This window comes from Clupea harengus, chromosome 19 (assembly GCF_900700415.2).
Source record: "Clupea harengus chromosome 19, Ch_v2.0.2, whole genome shotgun sequence".
In the NCBI taxonomy this organism is placed as follows: domain Eukaryota; kingdom Metazoa; phylum Chordata; class Actinopteri; order Clupeiformes; family Clupeidae; genus Clupea; species Clupea harengus.
In genome coordinates this window covers 24,227,588-24,243,849 of record NC_045170.1, presented here as the reverse complement: position 1 = coordinate 24,243,849, position 16,262 = coordinate 24,227,588, and the positions used below count along the sequence as shown (strand labels likewise).

Below are 16,262 nucleotides of genomic sequence, written 5' to 3'. Positions count from 1 at the left end.
GTGCCTAACATAAATACATTTTTGTATTAGTTCTTAATTGTTTCATTCACTGAAGTCTTTCATCAATGGGTAAAAAATGTAAAGCTTTATTTGAGGCTGAGCTGAAGTGACCCGAGGTCACCTATTTGCACAGTTGACCACAACTTTTTAAGCAAGCCATTAATAAACCATCCATATTTCACCCAATCTCAGCGAAAAATCTGGCTGGTTAGGAAAGATTTTCATAACAGAACCAAGGGCTGTTAAATGTTTGGTTAAAAACATGGCATGTCATCCATATCAGCTTGGATGGAAGGTAATCACGTGCCTTCATGCAGCATTTCACCACCAACAACCCATTTAGATGCCCTTATTGTTAATGATGTTAATGCCAATTTAGACTAAAGTGTTCTGTAGGCATAACCCCATCATTGTTCCATAACATTAACATCTAAATTAACTCTTAATCAAGTTATCTTTCTCCCCAGCATAGGCCTCCCTTCCAAACACAACAAGGCTGTAACTACAGCATCTTTTGAACAGGGTGTCGATGTCTGTCGATGTCATATTTTCCCCACTAATTCTTAGGCTTTTTCACCATTTGATGTTTTTATTGGTCTAATTTCTTTTTACCACAACTAGTGTTCTACAAAAATATGAAGAATCTTCTCTATGGAAGACTGCAACAACATATGTGATGTTGGACGATGAGGATTCCATGTTGGATTTAAGGCCATTCATAGTTTTCACGTGACGTCAGAATGACCAGCTGGCGGGCAAGAAAAGCATTCCAAACACAACAAGGCTGTAACAACAGGGTGTCGATGTCTTTTGCAAATGAAGTTATACAAATTTAGTTAAAATGTCCACATAGTTAGGCGTATCCTCCTGCAAACAGATCTGATGTTGGATGAGGAGGATTCCATGTTGGATTGAAGGCCATTGAAGCTATATAAAATACCCAGGCCTGCAGAGTAAGTGTCAATGCAGGTCAATTTGCAATGGAGACCCGAGTCAGGAGCTGGGTCCTTCTTGAGAATGCTGTCATGACCCGGCTCATGAGCCGCAACATAAATTTGACCCAGACCACAGAGTGAACAAAATGCATTTTGTGGAATCGTACAAAACTGGAACTGGTGTATGACCTAATGGACAGTGATATCTGAAATACATCTGAATCCCTTCCCACGTGTAGTAAATTGATACGGCTATTGCCCATTATGGATTTTCTGGTGTCTCTTTAGATGACATATTTGATTAAAAGCCTTTCCACACTGAAAACACTAATGTGGCTTTTCCACAGTATGTGTCATTTGGTGAGTCTAGAGATTACCCATATGATTAAAGGCCTTTCCACACTGAGAACACTGATGTGGCTTTTCTCCAGTATGTGTCAGCTGTTGGATTGTAAGATCATTGCTACTCCTGAAACCCTTCCCACATGTAGTACACTGATATGGCTTTTCTCCTGTGTGGATCATCTGGTGTGTCTTGACCCTTTCGAGAAAAGGCCTTTCCACACTGAGAACACTGATGTGACCAGTTTCCTCCCCCTCTTTAACTCCAGCAATTCTCAGATTCTGTCGTTTAGACCGTCAAGAAGGCCCAGCAGAGGATGTTCTTCCTTCGGCAGCTGAAGAAATTCAACATGCCGCAGAAAGTGATGGTCGAGTTCTGCACAGCCATCATTGAGTCCATCCTCACCTCATTAATCACCATCTGGTTCGCTGCCTCTACTGCCAAGGACAAAGGCAGACTGCAGCAGATCATTCGGTCAGCCGAGAAGGTTATCGGCTGCGACCTGCCGTCTCTCCTAGACCTGTTCCACTCCAGGACCAGCAAGAGAGCAGGCAAGATCATCGCTGATCCTTCCCATCCCGGTCAACACCTATTTCAGAGACTCCCATCCGGCAGGAGGTTCCGGGCTATCAAGACCAAAACCTCGCGCCACCTGAACAGTTTTTTCCCCACTCACAAACAAGCCCCCTGCATCACACTGACTCTGGGCAACCCCCCACACATACACACAAACACACAAACACACACATACACATTCACACAAATGCACTAGAGCGTAAATTATTCATATATTGCACTTTGCTAATTCCAATTCACTGCATTTTAGCTCGGCACGTGCCCAAATTATTAATGAATATTTATTGTTCTATCTTGTAAAACATTTATCTTTTATTCCTATTTTTGCTATTTTGTTAGTATGTTTATATGTTTATATCTTTAATGTCCTATGCACCAACCACACCAAGTTAATTTCCTGTATGTGTAAATAAATATACTTGGCCAATAAAAATAATTCTGATTCTGATTAAAAGCCTTTTCATTGTGTACCTTACTTTAAGAATACAACAGGAATAACACAAATCACGTGAATGATAAAAAAAAGCTTTATTTTTTGTTGTACTCCAACTAAACAAACAGGAACAGAGTTTTATCTACAGTTTCACCAGCAGACATAATATAAACATGCAGGCAAAAAGGCCATCTACGCACCACAAGAATGATTGGGAGCCTACATTTAATACATACCCATCAGTAACCTTATAATCAGTGCCACCTTACAAATGTGAGTTCAGTAATCTGACTCCACTCTGTGGTGTTAATATAATGCATCTTCTCTCTGATCCATTAGCTTCCTGGATTCAAAATCTAACCAATGAGCTGGAGGAGCTTTTTGGAATCCAAACTAGAATGACAAAGGAACAAAGAAGGGGGGTGGGGGTGTAAACTGAAAAGTGGAATTAGAGGACAGGTGGGGTTGGAAACTGATGAAAGCTGCCCATAGTAGAGACATTCTCATATCTCAAAAATCTGTCAATTTGTTTGAGTAAAGCACAACTTAAAGCCAACAAACTAATTTCATGTCTTTAAATGTAAATCAAAAGGTGATGCATTTCTTCTTCTTTAATTTCCATTAATAAACAACTTTTCTTCTTTGCAGGTCAAGGTTGGTCATAGTTGGTTGGTGCATGCTTCAGTTTGCATATATCAAGTATTTTGGTGAGGTTCTTGTCCAATAAGCCTGCTCTCCTGTGTGGTTCTTCTGACAAACATTGCACTGAGCTATAATGGCGTCGGCTTTTGGACAGAACGAGTATTTTCATTTTTTGTTTTGTTTTGTTTTTCAGATTGGATCATATGTTAGACTGCAGTGTGTCTCTTTTCTTGTGTACTGCACTGATGGGGCCTCTTGATTCTCTTGTATGTATTTTCTGATGTGTCTTGAGTTTGCCTTTGGTATTAAAGCACTTACCACACTGAGAACACTGATATGGCTTTTCTCAAGTGTGGATCCTCTGGTGTGTCTTGAGATCACGCTTTTGACTAAAGGTCTTTCCACACTGAGAACACTGATGTGGCTTTTCTCCAGTGTGGATTCTCTGGTGTGTCTTGAGAGAAGACGTTTGGCTAAAAGTCTTTCCACACTGAGAACACTGATATGGCTTTTCTCCGGTGTGGATCCTCTGGTGTGTCTTGAGTTGACCCATTTCAGTAAAGGCCTTTCCACACTGAGAACACTGATATGGTTTTTCTCCAGTGTGGATCATCTGGTGTTTCTTGAGTTGACCCATTTCAGTAAAGGCCTTTCCACACTGAGAACACTGATATGGTTTTTCTCCAGTGTGGATCCTCTGGTGTTTCTTGAGATTAAACGTTTGACTAAAGACCTTTCCACACAGAGAACACGGATGTGGCTTTTCTCCAGTGTGGATCTTCTGGTGTGACTTCAGATGAATCATTTGAGTAAAGGACTTTCCACACTGAGAACACTGATGTGGCTTTTCTCCAGTGTGGATCCTCTGGTGAATCTTGAGATTAGTCATTTGACTAAAGACCTTTCCACACTGAGAACACTGATGTGGCCTTTCTCCAGTGTGGATCCTCTGGTGTGTCTTGAAGTTAGACATTTGGCTAAAAGTCTTTCCACACTGAGAACAATGATATCGCTTTTCTCCAGTGTGGATACTCTGGTGTTTTTTTAGATAACCTATTTGACTAAAGGTCTTTCCACACTGAGAACACTGATGTAGCTTTTCTCCAGTGTGGATCCCCTGGTGTGTCTTGAGAGAAGACGTTTGGCTAAAAGTCTTTCCACACTGAGAACACTGATACGGCTTTTCTCCAGTGTGGATCCTTTGGTGTGTCTTGAGATCACCTGTTTTACTAAAGCTCTTTCCACACTGAGAACAATGATATGACTTTTCTCCAGTGTGGATCCTCTGGTGTGTTTTGAGATGAGCCATTTGACTAAAGGACTTTCCACACTGAAAACATTGATGGGGCTTTTCTCCAGTGTGTGTTAGTTGATGAATTGCAAGAGCGGAAGGTGCAGCAAAGGTTTTAAAACACTGGGAGCATTCATGTTTTTTCTTCCTTGTGTTCGATTGCTGATGTCTATAGGCTTTCTTTCTTCTTTCCTCTGTAATCCCTTTGCTTGAATGGATCCTTTGAACGTCACCTATAACATTAGAAAATATTTTTAAAATAAGGTCCTCTCTCTTCGATTTGTTAGATTAGTCCTACAACACAAAAAAATGTATTTTTGATTGACTGGCTATTTGCTAGAATAGTATATCACTTTGAAGTCCCTTAGGCTAATGTGAACACCTAGAGACTACACTGTAAATGTAAGCAGAGATACAAGCACATGAGTAAGAGATCTGGAGACAAAAGGATGGCAGGCATTTTAAAGGATTTAAATGTAACAGTCTACAAATTATATCCCTTCATTAAGATATTCCCATGGTATCTCTATTCTCCTTTAATAAGTCTCACATGTCATTGAATAAAGCACAGGATAAAGCGAGGGGGTTCAACACGTTTGTTTTTAAACCAACTTTTAAATCACATTCAACAGTATAAATGGCTAAGTTCCAATGGCATGAAACATTATTAAATATTTAATTATTATATGAACAGATATTAACTTGAGATGACTGATGCAACTTACCTGTAGGAGTACAGTCATCAGGACCATATTCTCTCAAATCAGATGTTTCTTCCTGTTTAATTTCCAATGGTGAATACACTGGAGATGTGTATATTTCAGTCTCACAGTCAGGTTCCAATCCAGGCTTTTCTTCCCCTTTCGGATTTGCAGACAGATACTCTTGCAGGAAATCATCAAATTCTTCTTCTTTGAACTCCTCCTTCACTGACATGAGCAGTTGTGATGGTTCAGTAGATCCTGACATTTCAGACTTTTTTCTCTCACAGACTTTTTTCTCCCCCTTACAAAAGTGAGTTCAGTATCCATTCAGAGCATCCCAGTGTCGACCTTACAAAGATGAGTTCAGTATCCATCCAGAGCATTCCAGTGTCCACCTTCCAAAGATGAGTTCAGACTCCCCTCTGTGGTGTTAATATAGTGCATCCTCTGTGTGACCCACTACCTTCCTGGATTCAAGCCTAACCAATCAGCTGCCGGAGCTTTTGGAATGCAAACTAGAATTACAAAAGATTATGAGAAGGAATTCCATGAGCATCGTTCACATGTGATGATCCTCAGGTGGGTGTGGTCAGGGTTCAACCAGCAGAGACAACACAAAGGAGGGTAGATGGGTCATTCCTGGATGTGTGAACTAAAAGGTGATTGGTGGGGGAAGGGAAGTTGGGAATGGGTTAGAGGTGTGAACTAAAAGGTGATTGTGTAAGTGGGGTGGGCTGGTAAACTGAAGAAACCCTCCAAACAGAAATAAAAGAATAAAAGTTTCTTAGGATATGATAAAGTACACGGAGGGTCATATCTTGGCATCAGTATCCCGGACATTTAGCCCTGTTAACACTGAACACTTTTAATTTGTTATTTTCATTTGAATGAGAGAGGCAGTAGAGTATCTTGCCCCGCTAGAAGGTCTGCACTCCTATGCTTAAATACCCTACATTAATAATAGAACAGAAATAAATACAATTCACATAATTGAAAAAGGGTATTTTTGCAGTACCCCCACTGAAATGAATGGGAGGCTACATTTCATACACACACATCAGTAGCCTAATCATCAGTGATTCATGTATACACCTTATGAAGGACCAAGGGGGACACCCCACGTTTTTGGGATGTGGCGACTGGACTGGGTGGTGTAGTATTATGGGATGCATCACTATAACACTGATGGGTTTAACACACAATAGACTGTATATGTGTGTGTGGGGGTTTGTTTCTGTATAATGTGTGTTGATTAAAAGATGGCTTGACTAGAGCTTTAAATAAACCTTTCCCCACATTGACAGCACTCAAATGGTTTGTCCCCAGTATGGACTCTCTGATGTCTGTATAGAACTGACCACCAAAGACAGCTCTTCCTACAGACAGTACACACGAAAGGCTTCTCTCCGGTATGAACTGATGGTGTGATATTGTGGCTGAGGAGTGAACAGGCTTCCATACTGAGAACATTGAACAAAGGAGTGTAGTAGGGGGTGGTGTGGATGTGTGAACTGAGAGGTTATGGGTAGAAAAGGGTAGGGGGATTGGGGTGGTAATATGAAGAAAGCCTCCATTCTTATCAGAATTTTTCATACTTCATGTTCGAGGACTTTTCATTAGTTTTTTTGTTTTGACTCTGAGTGGCAGTAGAGTATCTGGTCCATCTAGAATATTGTGTACTATTTGTATTAATAATACAACAGAAATGAATACAATTTTTTAAAGGGTTTATTTTTGGCAGCAATCCCACTAAAAACACAGGAACATACTCAAACCTACATAGAGATTTACCAGCAACCATTCTTAATTAAATCTGCAGGTCTCATAGGCATCTTAAGAATGAATGGGTGTCAACTTTTCAAACATAGGCATCATAGGCTGTTCATCAATGGACTTCTGAAGTTACCAAAAGAAAACAGACATCAAATGAATGCATGTCTACACTTCACAAACACACACCCACTGACACACACAAGGGAAATCCACTGAGTTTTACAAAATGTGTATGGGATTAGAATGCACCTTCAGTTTATACACCTTTACATAAGGGAAAGTCATACATGTGGTGTCTTCCTTTTCTTCAGAACAGTCTAGACTATCTAGATCTTCAATTATTTGATATGATAATACATATCATATTTCTTTTATTTAAGTCAATATATGAAGGGAGGAAAAGATTGCATCTTTTGACATTGTTATGTGTTGACATGTACCTCATCTTAAAATGCTGGCAGGAAAGGTATCTTGTCATCATTGTGTAGGAGAGAACCATGATGGTGGAATTCTCAATGAGTTAGCGATTTGGAAAAATGTGTGCTCAGTGCCTAACATAAATACATTTTTGTATTAGTTCTTAATTGTTTCATTCACTGAAGTCTTTCATCAATGGGTGAAAAATGTAAAGCTTTATTTGAGGCTGTGCTGAAGTGACCCGAGGTCACCTATTTGCACAGTTGACCACAACTTTTTAAGCAAGCCATTAATAAACCATCCATATTTCACCCAATCTCAGCGAAAAATCTGGCTGGTTAGGAAAGATTTTCATAACAGAACCAAGGGCTGTTAAATGTTTGGTTAAAAACATGGCATGTCATCCATATGAGCTTGGATGGAAGGTAATCACGTGCCTTCATGCAGCATTTCACCACCAACAACCCATTTAGATGCCCTTATTGTTAATGATGTTAATGCCCATTTAGACTAATGTGTTCTGTAGGCATATCCCCATGATTGTTCCATAACATTAACATCTAAATGAACTCTTAATCAAGTTATCTTTCTCCCCAGCGTAGGCCTCCCTCCCAAACACAACAAGGCTGTAACATCAGGGTGTCAATGTCTTTTGCAAATGAAGTTATAAAAAGTGAGTTCAAATGTCAACATAGTTAGGCGTATCCTCCTGCAAACAGATCTGATATTGGATGAGGAGGATTCTATGTTGGATTGAAGGCCATTGAAGCTACATAAAATACCCAGACCTGCAGAGCAGGTGTCAATGCAGGTCAATTTGCAATGGAGACCCGAGTCAGGAGCTGGGTCCTTCTTGAGAATGCTGTCATGACCCGGCTCATGAGCCGCAACATAAATTTGACCCAGACCACAGAGTGAAGAAAATGCATTTTGTGGAATCGTACAAAACTGGAACTGATGTATGACCTAATGGACAGTGATATCTGAAATACATCTGAATCCCTTCCCACGTGTAGTAAATTGATACGGCTATTCCCCATTATGAATTTTCTGGTGTCTCTTTAATTAACATATTTTATTAAAGGCCTTTCCACACTGAAAACACTGATGTGGCTTTTCTCCAGTATGTGTCAGCTGGTGGATTGTAAGATCATTGCTACTCCTGAAACCCTTCCCACATGTAGTACAATGATATGGCTTTTCTCCTGTGTGGATCATCTAGTGTGTCTTGAGATGACCCTTTCGAGAAAAAGCCTTTCCACACTGAGAACACTGATGTGACCAGTTTCCTCCCCCTCTTTAACTCCAGCAATTCTCAGATTCTGTCGTTTAGACCGTCAAGAAGGCCCAGCAGAGGATGTTCTTCCTTCGGCAGCTGAAGAAATTCAACAAGCCGCAGAAAGTGATGGTCGAGTTCTGCACAGACACACGCAGACTGCAGCAGATCATTCGGTCAGCCGAGAAGGTTATCGGCTGTGACCTGCCGTCTCTCCTAGACCTGTTCCACTCCAGGACCAGCAAGAGAGCAGGCAAGATCATCGCTGATCCTTCCCATCCCGGTCAGCACCTATTTCAGAGACTCCCATCCGGTCGATGGTTCCGGGCTATCAAGACCAAAACCTCGCTCCACGTGAACAGTTTTTTACCCACTCACAAACAAGCCCCCTGCATTACACTGACTCTGGGCAACCCCCCACACATACACATAAAGACACACATACACACATTCACACAAATGCACTAGAGCGTAAATTATTTATATATTGCACTTTGCTAATTCCAATTCACTGCATTTTAGCTCTGCACGTGCCCAAATTATTTATGATTATTTATTGTTCTATCTTGTAAAACATTTATCTTTTATTCCTATTTTTGCTATTTTGTTAGTATGTTTATATGTTTATATCTTTTATGTCCTATGCACCAACCACACCAAGTTCATTTCCTGTATGTGTAAATACACTTGGCCAATAAAATTAATTCTGATTCTGATTCCTTTTCATTGTGTACCTTACTTTAAGAATACAACAGGAATAACACAAATCACGTGAATGATAAAAAAAGCTTTATTTTTGGTTGTACTCCAACTAAACAAAGAGGAACAGAGTTCATAGTTTCACCAGCAGACAAAATATAAACATGCAGGCAAAAAGGCCATCTATGCACCACAAGAATGATTGGGAGCCTACATCTTATACATACCCATCAGTAACCTTGTCATCAGTGCCACCTTACAAATGTGAGTTCAGTAATCTGACTCCACTCTGTGGTGCTAATATTATGCATCTTCTATCTGATCCATTAGCTTCCTGGATTCAAGTATCTAACCAATGAGCTGGAGGAGCTTTTTGGAATCCAAACTAGAATGACAAAGGAACAAAGAAGGGGGGTTGGGGTATAAACTGAAAAGTGGAATTAGAGGACAGGTGGGGTTGGGAACTGATGAAAGCTTCCATGTTTCCTAGGTAACTAAGTCACACTCATAGTAGCCCATGGTAGAGACATTCTCATATCTCAAAAATCTGTCAATTTGTTTGAGTAAAGCACAACTTGAAGCTAACAAACTAAAATTCATGTCTTTAAATGTAAATCAAAAGGTGATGCATTTCTTCTTCTTTAATTACCATTAATAAACGACTTTTCTTCCTTGCAGGTCGAGGTTGGTGATATTTGGTTGGTTTATGCTTCAGTCTTTGCATTTATCAAGTATTTTGGTGAGGTTCTTGTCCGATAAGCCTGCTCTCCTGTGTGCTTCCTCTGACAAACATTGCACTGAGTTTTAATGGCATCGGCTTTTGGACAGAACGAGTATTTTCATTTTTTGTTTTGTTTTCAGACTGGATCATATGGTAGACTGCAGTGTGTGTCTTTTCTTGTGTACTGCACTGATGGGGCCTTTCTCTTTATGTATTTTCTGATGTGTCTTGAGATCGCTTTTGATATTAAAACACTTCCCACACTGAGAACAATGATATGGCTTTTCTCCAGTGTGGATCCTCTGGTGTGACTTGAGATAAGACATTCGGCTAAAAGTCTTTCCACATTGAGAACAATGATATGGATTTTCCCCAGTGTGGATCCTCTGGTGTGTCTTGAGAGAAGACGTTTGGCTAAAAGTCTTTCCACACTGAGAACACTGATGTGGCTTTTCCCCAGTGTGGATCCTCTGGTGTGTCTTGAGAGAAGACATTTGGCTAAAAGTCCTCCCACACTGAGAACAATGATAAGGCTTTTCCCCAGTGTGGATCCTCTGATGTGTCTTGAGATGAGACATTTGGCTAAAAGTCTTTCCACACTGAGAACAGTGATGTGGCTTTTCCCCAGTGTGGATCAACTGATGTGACTTGAGTTCAGACATTCGACTAAAGGTTTTTCCACACTGAGAACAGTGATGTGGCTTTTCCCCAGTGTGGATCATCTGGTGTCTCTTGAGATGACACATTTGACGATAGGCCTTCCCACACTGAGAACAATGATATGGCTTTTCTCCAGTGTGGATCCTCTGGTGTGTTTTGAGCTGACCTGTTTGACTAAAGGTCTTTCCACACTGAGAACAATGATATGGCTTTTCTCCAGTGTGTGTTTGTTGATGAATTACAAGAGCGGAAGGTGCAGCAAAGGTTTTGAAACACTGCGAGCATTCATGTTTTTTCTTCCTTGTGTTCGATTGCTGATGTCTAATGACTTTCTTTCTTCTTTCCTCTGTAATCCCTTTGCTTGATTGGATCCTTTGAACGTCACCTATAACATTAGAAAATATTTTTAAAATAAGGTCCTCTCTCTTCGATTTGTTAGATTAGTCCTACAACACTACATTTTTTTATTTTTGATTGACTGGCTATTTGCTAGAATAGTATATCACTTTGAAGTCCCTTAGGTGAAGGTGAAGACCTAGAGACTACACTGTAAATGTAAGCAGAGATTCAGGCACATGAGTTAGAGATCTGGCGACAAAAGGATGGCAGGCATTTTAAAGGATTTAAATGTAACAGTCTGCAAATTACATCCCTTCATTAAGGTATTCCCATGGTATCTCTATTCTCTCAATAAGTCTCACATGTCATTGAGTAAAGCACAGGATAAAGCAAGGGGGTTCAACACTTTTGTTTTTAAACCAACTTTTAAATCACCTTCAACAGTATAAATGGCTAAGTTCCAATGGCATGAAATATTACAAAATATTGTATTATTATATCAACAGATATTAACATGAGATGACTGATGCAACTTACCTGTAGGAGTACAGTCATCGTGACCATATTCTCTCAAATCAGATGTTTCTTCTTGTTTAATTTCCAATGGTGAATACTCTGGAGATGTGTACATTTCAGTCTCACAGTCAGGTTCCAATCCAGGCTTTTCTTCCACTTTTGGAATTGCAGACAGATACTCTTGCAGGAAATCATCAAATTCTTCTTCTTTGAACTCTTCCTTCACTGACATGAGCAGTTTTGATGATTCAGTAGATCCTGACATTTCAGACTTCAGTTCTGTATTTCAAAGAAAATCCTTCAATGCAATGTGCAAACAAAGAACTACAGTGTAGTTGTACTGTTGGAGACTTACACTTCTGCAGTACTCTTCCAGAGAATTACACACATACTACTTCAGAGCATCCCAGTACCAGTCAGTTCAGTTCTGCATAATACATTCAATCTAACATTCCTTCAATGCAAGGATAACATAGTTAAATAAAGAATTACAGAATAGTTGTGTTGTTGAATTACACACATACAGTATCTATCCAGAGCAACCCAGTGTCTACCTTACAAAGATGAGTTCAGTATCCATTCAGAGCATCCCAGTGTCTACCTTACAAAGGTGAGTTCAGTATCCATCCAGAGCATCCTAGTGTCGACCTTCCAGAGATGAGTTCAGACTCCCCTCTGTGGTGTTAATATAGTGCATCCTCTGTGTGAACCATTATCTTCCTTGATTCAAGCCTAACCAATCAGCTGCCGGAGCTTTTGGAATGCAAACTAGAATTACAAGTGATGGTCTTCAGGTGGGCGTGGTCAGGGTTCAACCAGCAGAGACAACACAAAGGAGGGTAGATGGGCCATTCCTGGATGTGTGAACTGAAAGGTGATTGGTGGGGGAAGGAAAGGCGGGGATCGGTTGGAGGTGTGAACTAAAAGGTGATGGGGTGTGGTAGGTGGGGTGGGGTGGTAAACTGAAGAAACCCCCCATTGTTGCTCAAAGCTTTCCATACTGTATCGTGTGTATTTATGTAGGCATATGTGTATGTGTGTGTTTGAATGTATGTATTTTTTGTAATATAATCTAACTTATGAGGATAGAGGATAAATATAATGTTACACCTGTATACCAGTTTGAAAACTTTTCTCTAAGAAGACATAACATTTAAACAGAAATAAAAGAATAAAAGTTTCTTAGGTTATGATAAAGTACACAGAGGGTCATATTTTGGCACCACTATCGCGGACATTTAGCCTTGTTAACACTGAACACTTTTAATTTGTTGTTTTCCTTTGAATGAGATAGGCAGTGGAGTTCCCTTCTAGAATGTCTGCACTCCTATGATTAAATACCCTACATTAATAATAGAACAGAAATAAATACAATTCACATCATTAAAAAGAGTATTTTGGTAGTAGCCCCACTGAAATGAATGGGAGGCTACATTTCATACACACCCACACCTAATCATTCCTAATTCAGCCCTGTTAACACTGAACACTTTTACAATTACATACGACTCTTTTGTCCAAAGCGACGTAGAAGGGAGAGAACAGTCAAGCTACGAGCAATAGAGACCTTGTGTTACAATAAATACTATTTTACTATTTTGCAAATGCAAGTTAAGTACTAGTAGAAGTGCAAGTTAGGAAAGGAGGTGCTCACTGAAGCGTTGGGTCTTCAAGAGCTTCTTCAAGGTAGAGATGAACGCTCCTGCTCTGGTAGTGCTAGGCAGCTTGTTCCACCTACGTGGAACTACGAATGAGAATAGTCATCTGTTATTTTCCTTTGAATGAGAGAGGCAGTGGAGTATCTTGCCCTGCTAGAATGTCTGTACTCCTATGCTTAAATACCCTTCATTAATAATATAACAGAAATAATGTATGCATTCTCTGATGTCTGTATAGAACGGACCACCGAAGACAGCTCTTCCTACAGACAGTACCCATGAAAGGCTTCTCTCCGGTATGAACTGGTGGTGTGATATTGTGGCTGAGGAGCGAACAGGCTTCCACACTGAGAACATTGATCAAGGAGTGTAATAGGGGGTGGGGTGGATGTGTGAACTGAGAGGTTATGGGTAGAAAAGGGGTGGTAATATGAAGAAAGCCTCCATTCTTATCAGAATTTTTCATAGTTCATGTTCGAGGACTTTTCATTTGTTTTGACTATGGGTGGCAGTGGAGTATCATGCCCAACTAGAATATTGTATGTGTACTATTTGTATTAAAAATACAACATAAGTAAATACATTATTTTAAAAGGCAGCAATCCCACTAAAAACACAGGAACAGACTCAAACCTACATAGAGATTTACCAGCAACCATTCTTAATTAAATCTGCAGGTCTCTTAGGCATCATGAGAATGAATGGGTGTCAACTTTTCAAACATAGGCATCCATAGGCTGTTCATCAATGATTCTCGGACTTCTGAAGTTACCAAACTATAGAAAACAGACATCAATTTAATGCATGTCTACACTTCACAAACTTGCTTGCTTGTAGTTGTCCATCGAGGCCGATGATGACGTCCACTTCTGGCTCTCAACGGTGAGTTTTCTGGTGGCTGTATAGTCCTATCCTGGATCCACAGGTCTTGTCGCAGGTGGGACATGCAAATGTAGTAGTGGTGGTACTGGCAACCTTGGTTGTTTTTCTTGTATGCCTTCTTTCTTGCCTTTCCTGTCTACTGGCTGTCCTGTCCTCCTCCAGTGCTTTGGTCCCGTCTTGGCACTTCTGACGCCAGGTGTTACGGTCAGCAGCCAAGCCCTCCAGGTCCCCAGGCCTGATTTTGCACTTCTTTAACGCTGTTTTTATCTGGTCTTTATAGCGCTTCTTCTGCCCTCCAATAGAGCGTTGGCCTTGGGCGAGCTGGCCATACAGCACTTTGTGAGGCAGCCGATTGAGGGGCATCCTTATAACGTGTCCCAGCCATCGTAGCTGGTAGTGGGTGATGGTGGCCTCAATGCTCCTACAGCCTGCTCTCCTGAGGGTCTCGGTGTGTGGCACTCGGTCACGCCAAGTGATTCCTAGCATTCGCTGGAGACAGCGGATGTGAAAATGCTCCAGGGACTTCACATGGCGGCTGTAAATGACCCATGCTTCACAACTGTAGAGGAGGGTGGTGATGCAAACTGCTTGATACACAGAGATTTTTGTATAGTGATATAAGTTCTTGTTTTGAAAGACCCGGCGCCTGAGTCTCCCAAAGGCAGCTGATGCTTGATTGATTCTGTTCTGGACCTCATTGTTGATGTTATTGTCCTCAGAGAGGATACTCCCCAGGTATTTGAATGATGGTACTACAGACAGATTCTTATCAGTGATGTTGAAGATGGGTGGCGTGGGTGGGATGTTGGTGCTCCACTGACAGACTACATCTGTTTTGGTGATGTTGATGGTCAGCCCCATCCTGCTGTAAGCCTTCACAGCTGCATCCAGGACAGCCTGGAGGTCTTGTGGAGTGTGAGCCACAAGAGCGCAGTCATCTGCATACTGCAGCTCAAGGACCCTCACTCTGTGCAGCTTGGTGGTTGCTTGCAGCCTCCTGATGTTAAAGAGGTTGCCATCTAGCCTATAGACCACTGTCACCCCGCAGTTGTCCTCAATTTCCTTATGGAGAAGCTGGGTGACGCATAGGAGGAAGATGTTAAAGAGCACTGGTGCTAGTACACACCCCTGCCTGACCCCTGTGTACACAGGGAAGGAGGCAGACTCTTGTCCTCCTATTGTCACGCTAGCATTCATACCATCATGGAACTGTCGGAGGATGTTGACAAACTTGCTAGGGCATCCAAACCGGAGCAGGATGTCCCACAGTAGGTCTCTCTGCACAGTGTCGAAGGCTTTGGAGAGGTCGACAAAAGCCATAAACAGGTCTTGATGTTGCTCCCTGCACTTTTCCTGAAGTTGCCGGGCTGTGAAGACCATGTCGACTGTACTCCTGTTCTTTCTAAAGCCACACTGTGATTCTGAGAGCAATGACTCTGTGATGTTGTTGAGTAGCCTCTGCAGCAACACCTTGGCCAGGACCTTACCAGCAACAGCAAGGAGGGATATACCCCTGTGGTTGCCACAGATGGTCTTGTCACCTTTGTTCTTATATATGGTGACAATTTTGGCATCCCTCCATTGCTGTGGGATGTTTTCATCAGCCCATACTTTAGTGATGTGTTGATGTAGCGCTCTTGTACAGAGGTAACCACCCTGTTTAAGCAGTTCCGCAGGGATATTGTCCATGCCAGGGGACTTGTTGTTCTTCAGAGAGCGGACGGCTGACAGAACCTCCAGGAAGGTCGGGGGTTGGTTAAGGATGTCAATCGGTGGAAGTTCAGGCAGTTGATCCAGGATGGTGTGGTCTGCTTCAGAGTCCCGATTAAGCAGGGTATTAAAATGTTCAGCCCACCTCTCCAGTACACTGCTCTGGTCTTTTAGGACTCTGAGCCCATCTGCGGTTTTAAGGGGAGTGATGCAGTGATTTGTTGGGCCGTCGATAGATTTGACTGCATTGTAAAAGTTATGCATATCATTTCTATCAGCGAAAGACTGGATTTCCTGTGCCTTCTCTGTCCACCACTTGTTTTGCATTGTCCGTAGGGTCTTTTGCACTTCACGCCTCGCCCTCTGCCATTGCTGTCTAGCGGTGCTCGATGAGGGGTTTTTCAGGGTTGCCTGGTGTGCTTTGTGCATGGCGTTCAGTGAGTTACGGATGGTGTCCGAGTTATTGTCAAACCAGTCCTGGTGGTTTTTGGTCTTATAGCCGATTGAGTGGGCTGCTGCTTCATGAAGGGCTGAGCTGATAGTGGTCCATTGCTGGTCTGTGTCATTCCCTCCACTCAAGATGAGTTCAAGCTCTTCAAGTTTTTCAGCCAGGGAGCATCGAAACTAATTTCTTGTGCTGGTATCTTTCAGACGGGCACAGTCTAAGCGTCTCCCACTGGCCCCATG

General features: G+C 41.6%; 2 protein-coding genes across 2 annotated transcripts; both read right to left on the bottom strand.

The window, feature by feature from the left end:
• Positions 1–3,527: 3,527 nt before the first annotated feature.
• LOC116225016 (zinc finger protein 3-like) lies at positions 3,528–4,121 on the bottom strand (the record flags this gene model as incomplete). The annotated part of the gene is made up of 1 exon (XM_031586392.1): positions 3,528–4,121. A coding segment is annotated over one exon (594 nt), but the record flags the coding sequence as incomplete, so codon positions are not given.
• Positions 4,122–9,956: 5,835 nt separating this feature from the next.
• LOC116224924 (zinc finger protein 883-like) lies at positions 9,957–15,902 on the bottom strand. The gene is made up of 3 exons (XM_042710596.1): positions 15,477–15,902; positions 13,260–13,330; positions 9,957–10,860 (listed from the first exon to the last, which is right to left on the bottom strand). Exons 1-3 carry the CDS (start codon positions 15,900–15,902, stop codon positions 9,957–9,959), a joined length of 1,401 nt encoding a protein of 466 aa, XP_042566530.1.
• Between the last annotated feature and the right edge of the window lie 360 nt (positions 15,903–16,262).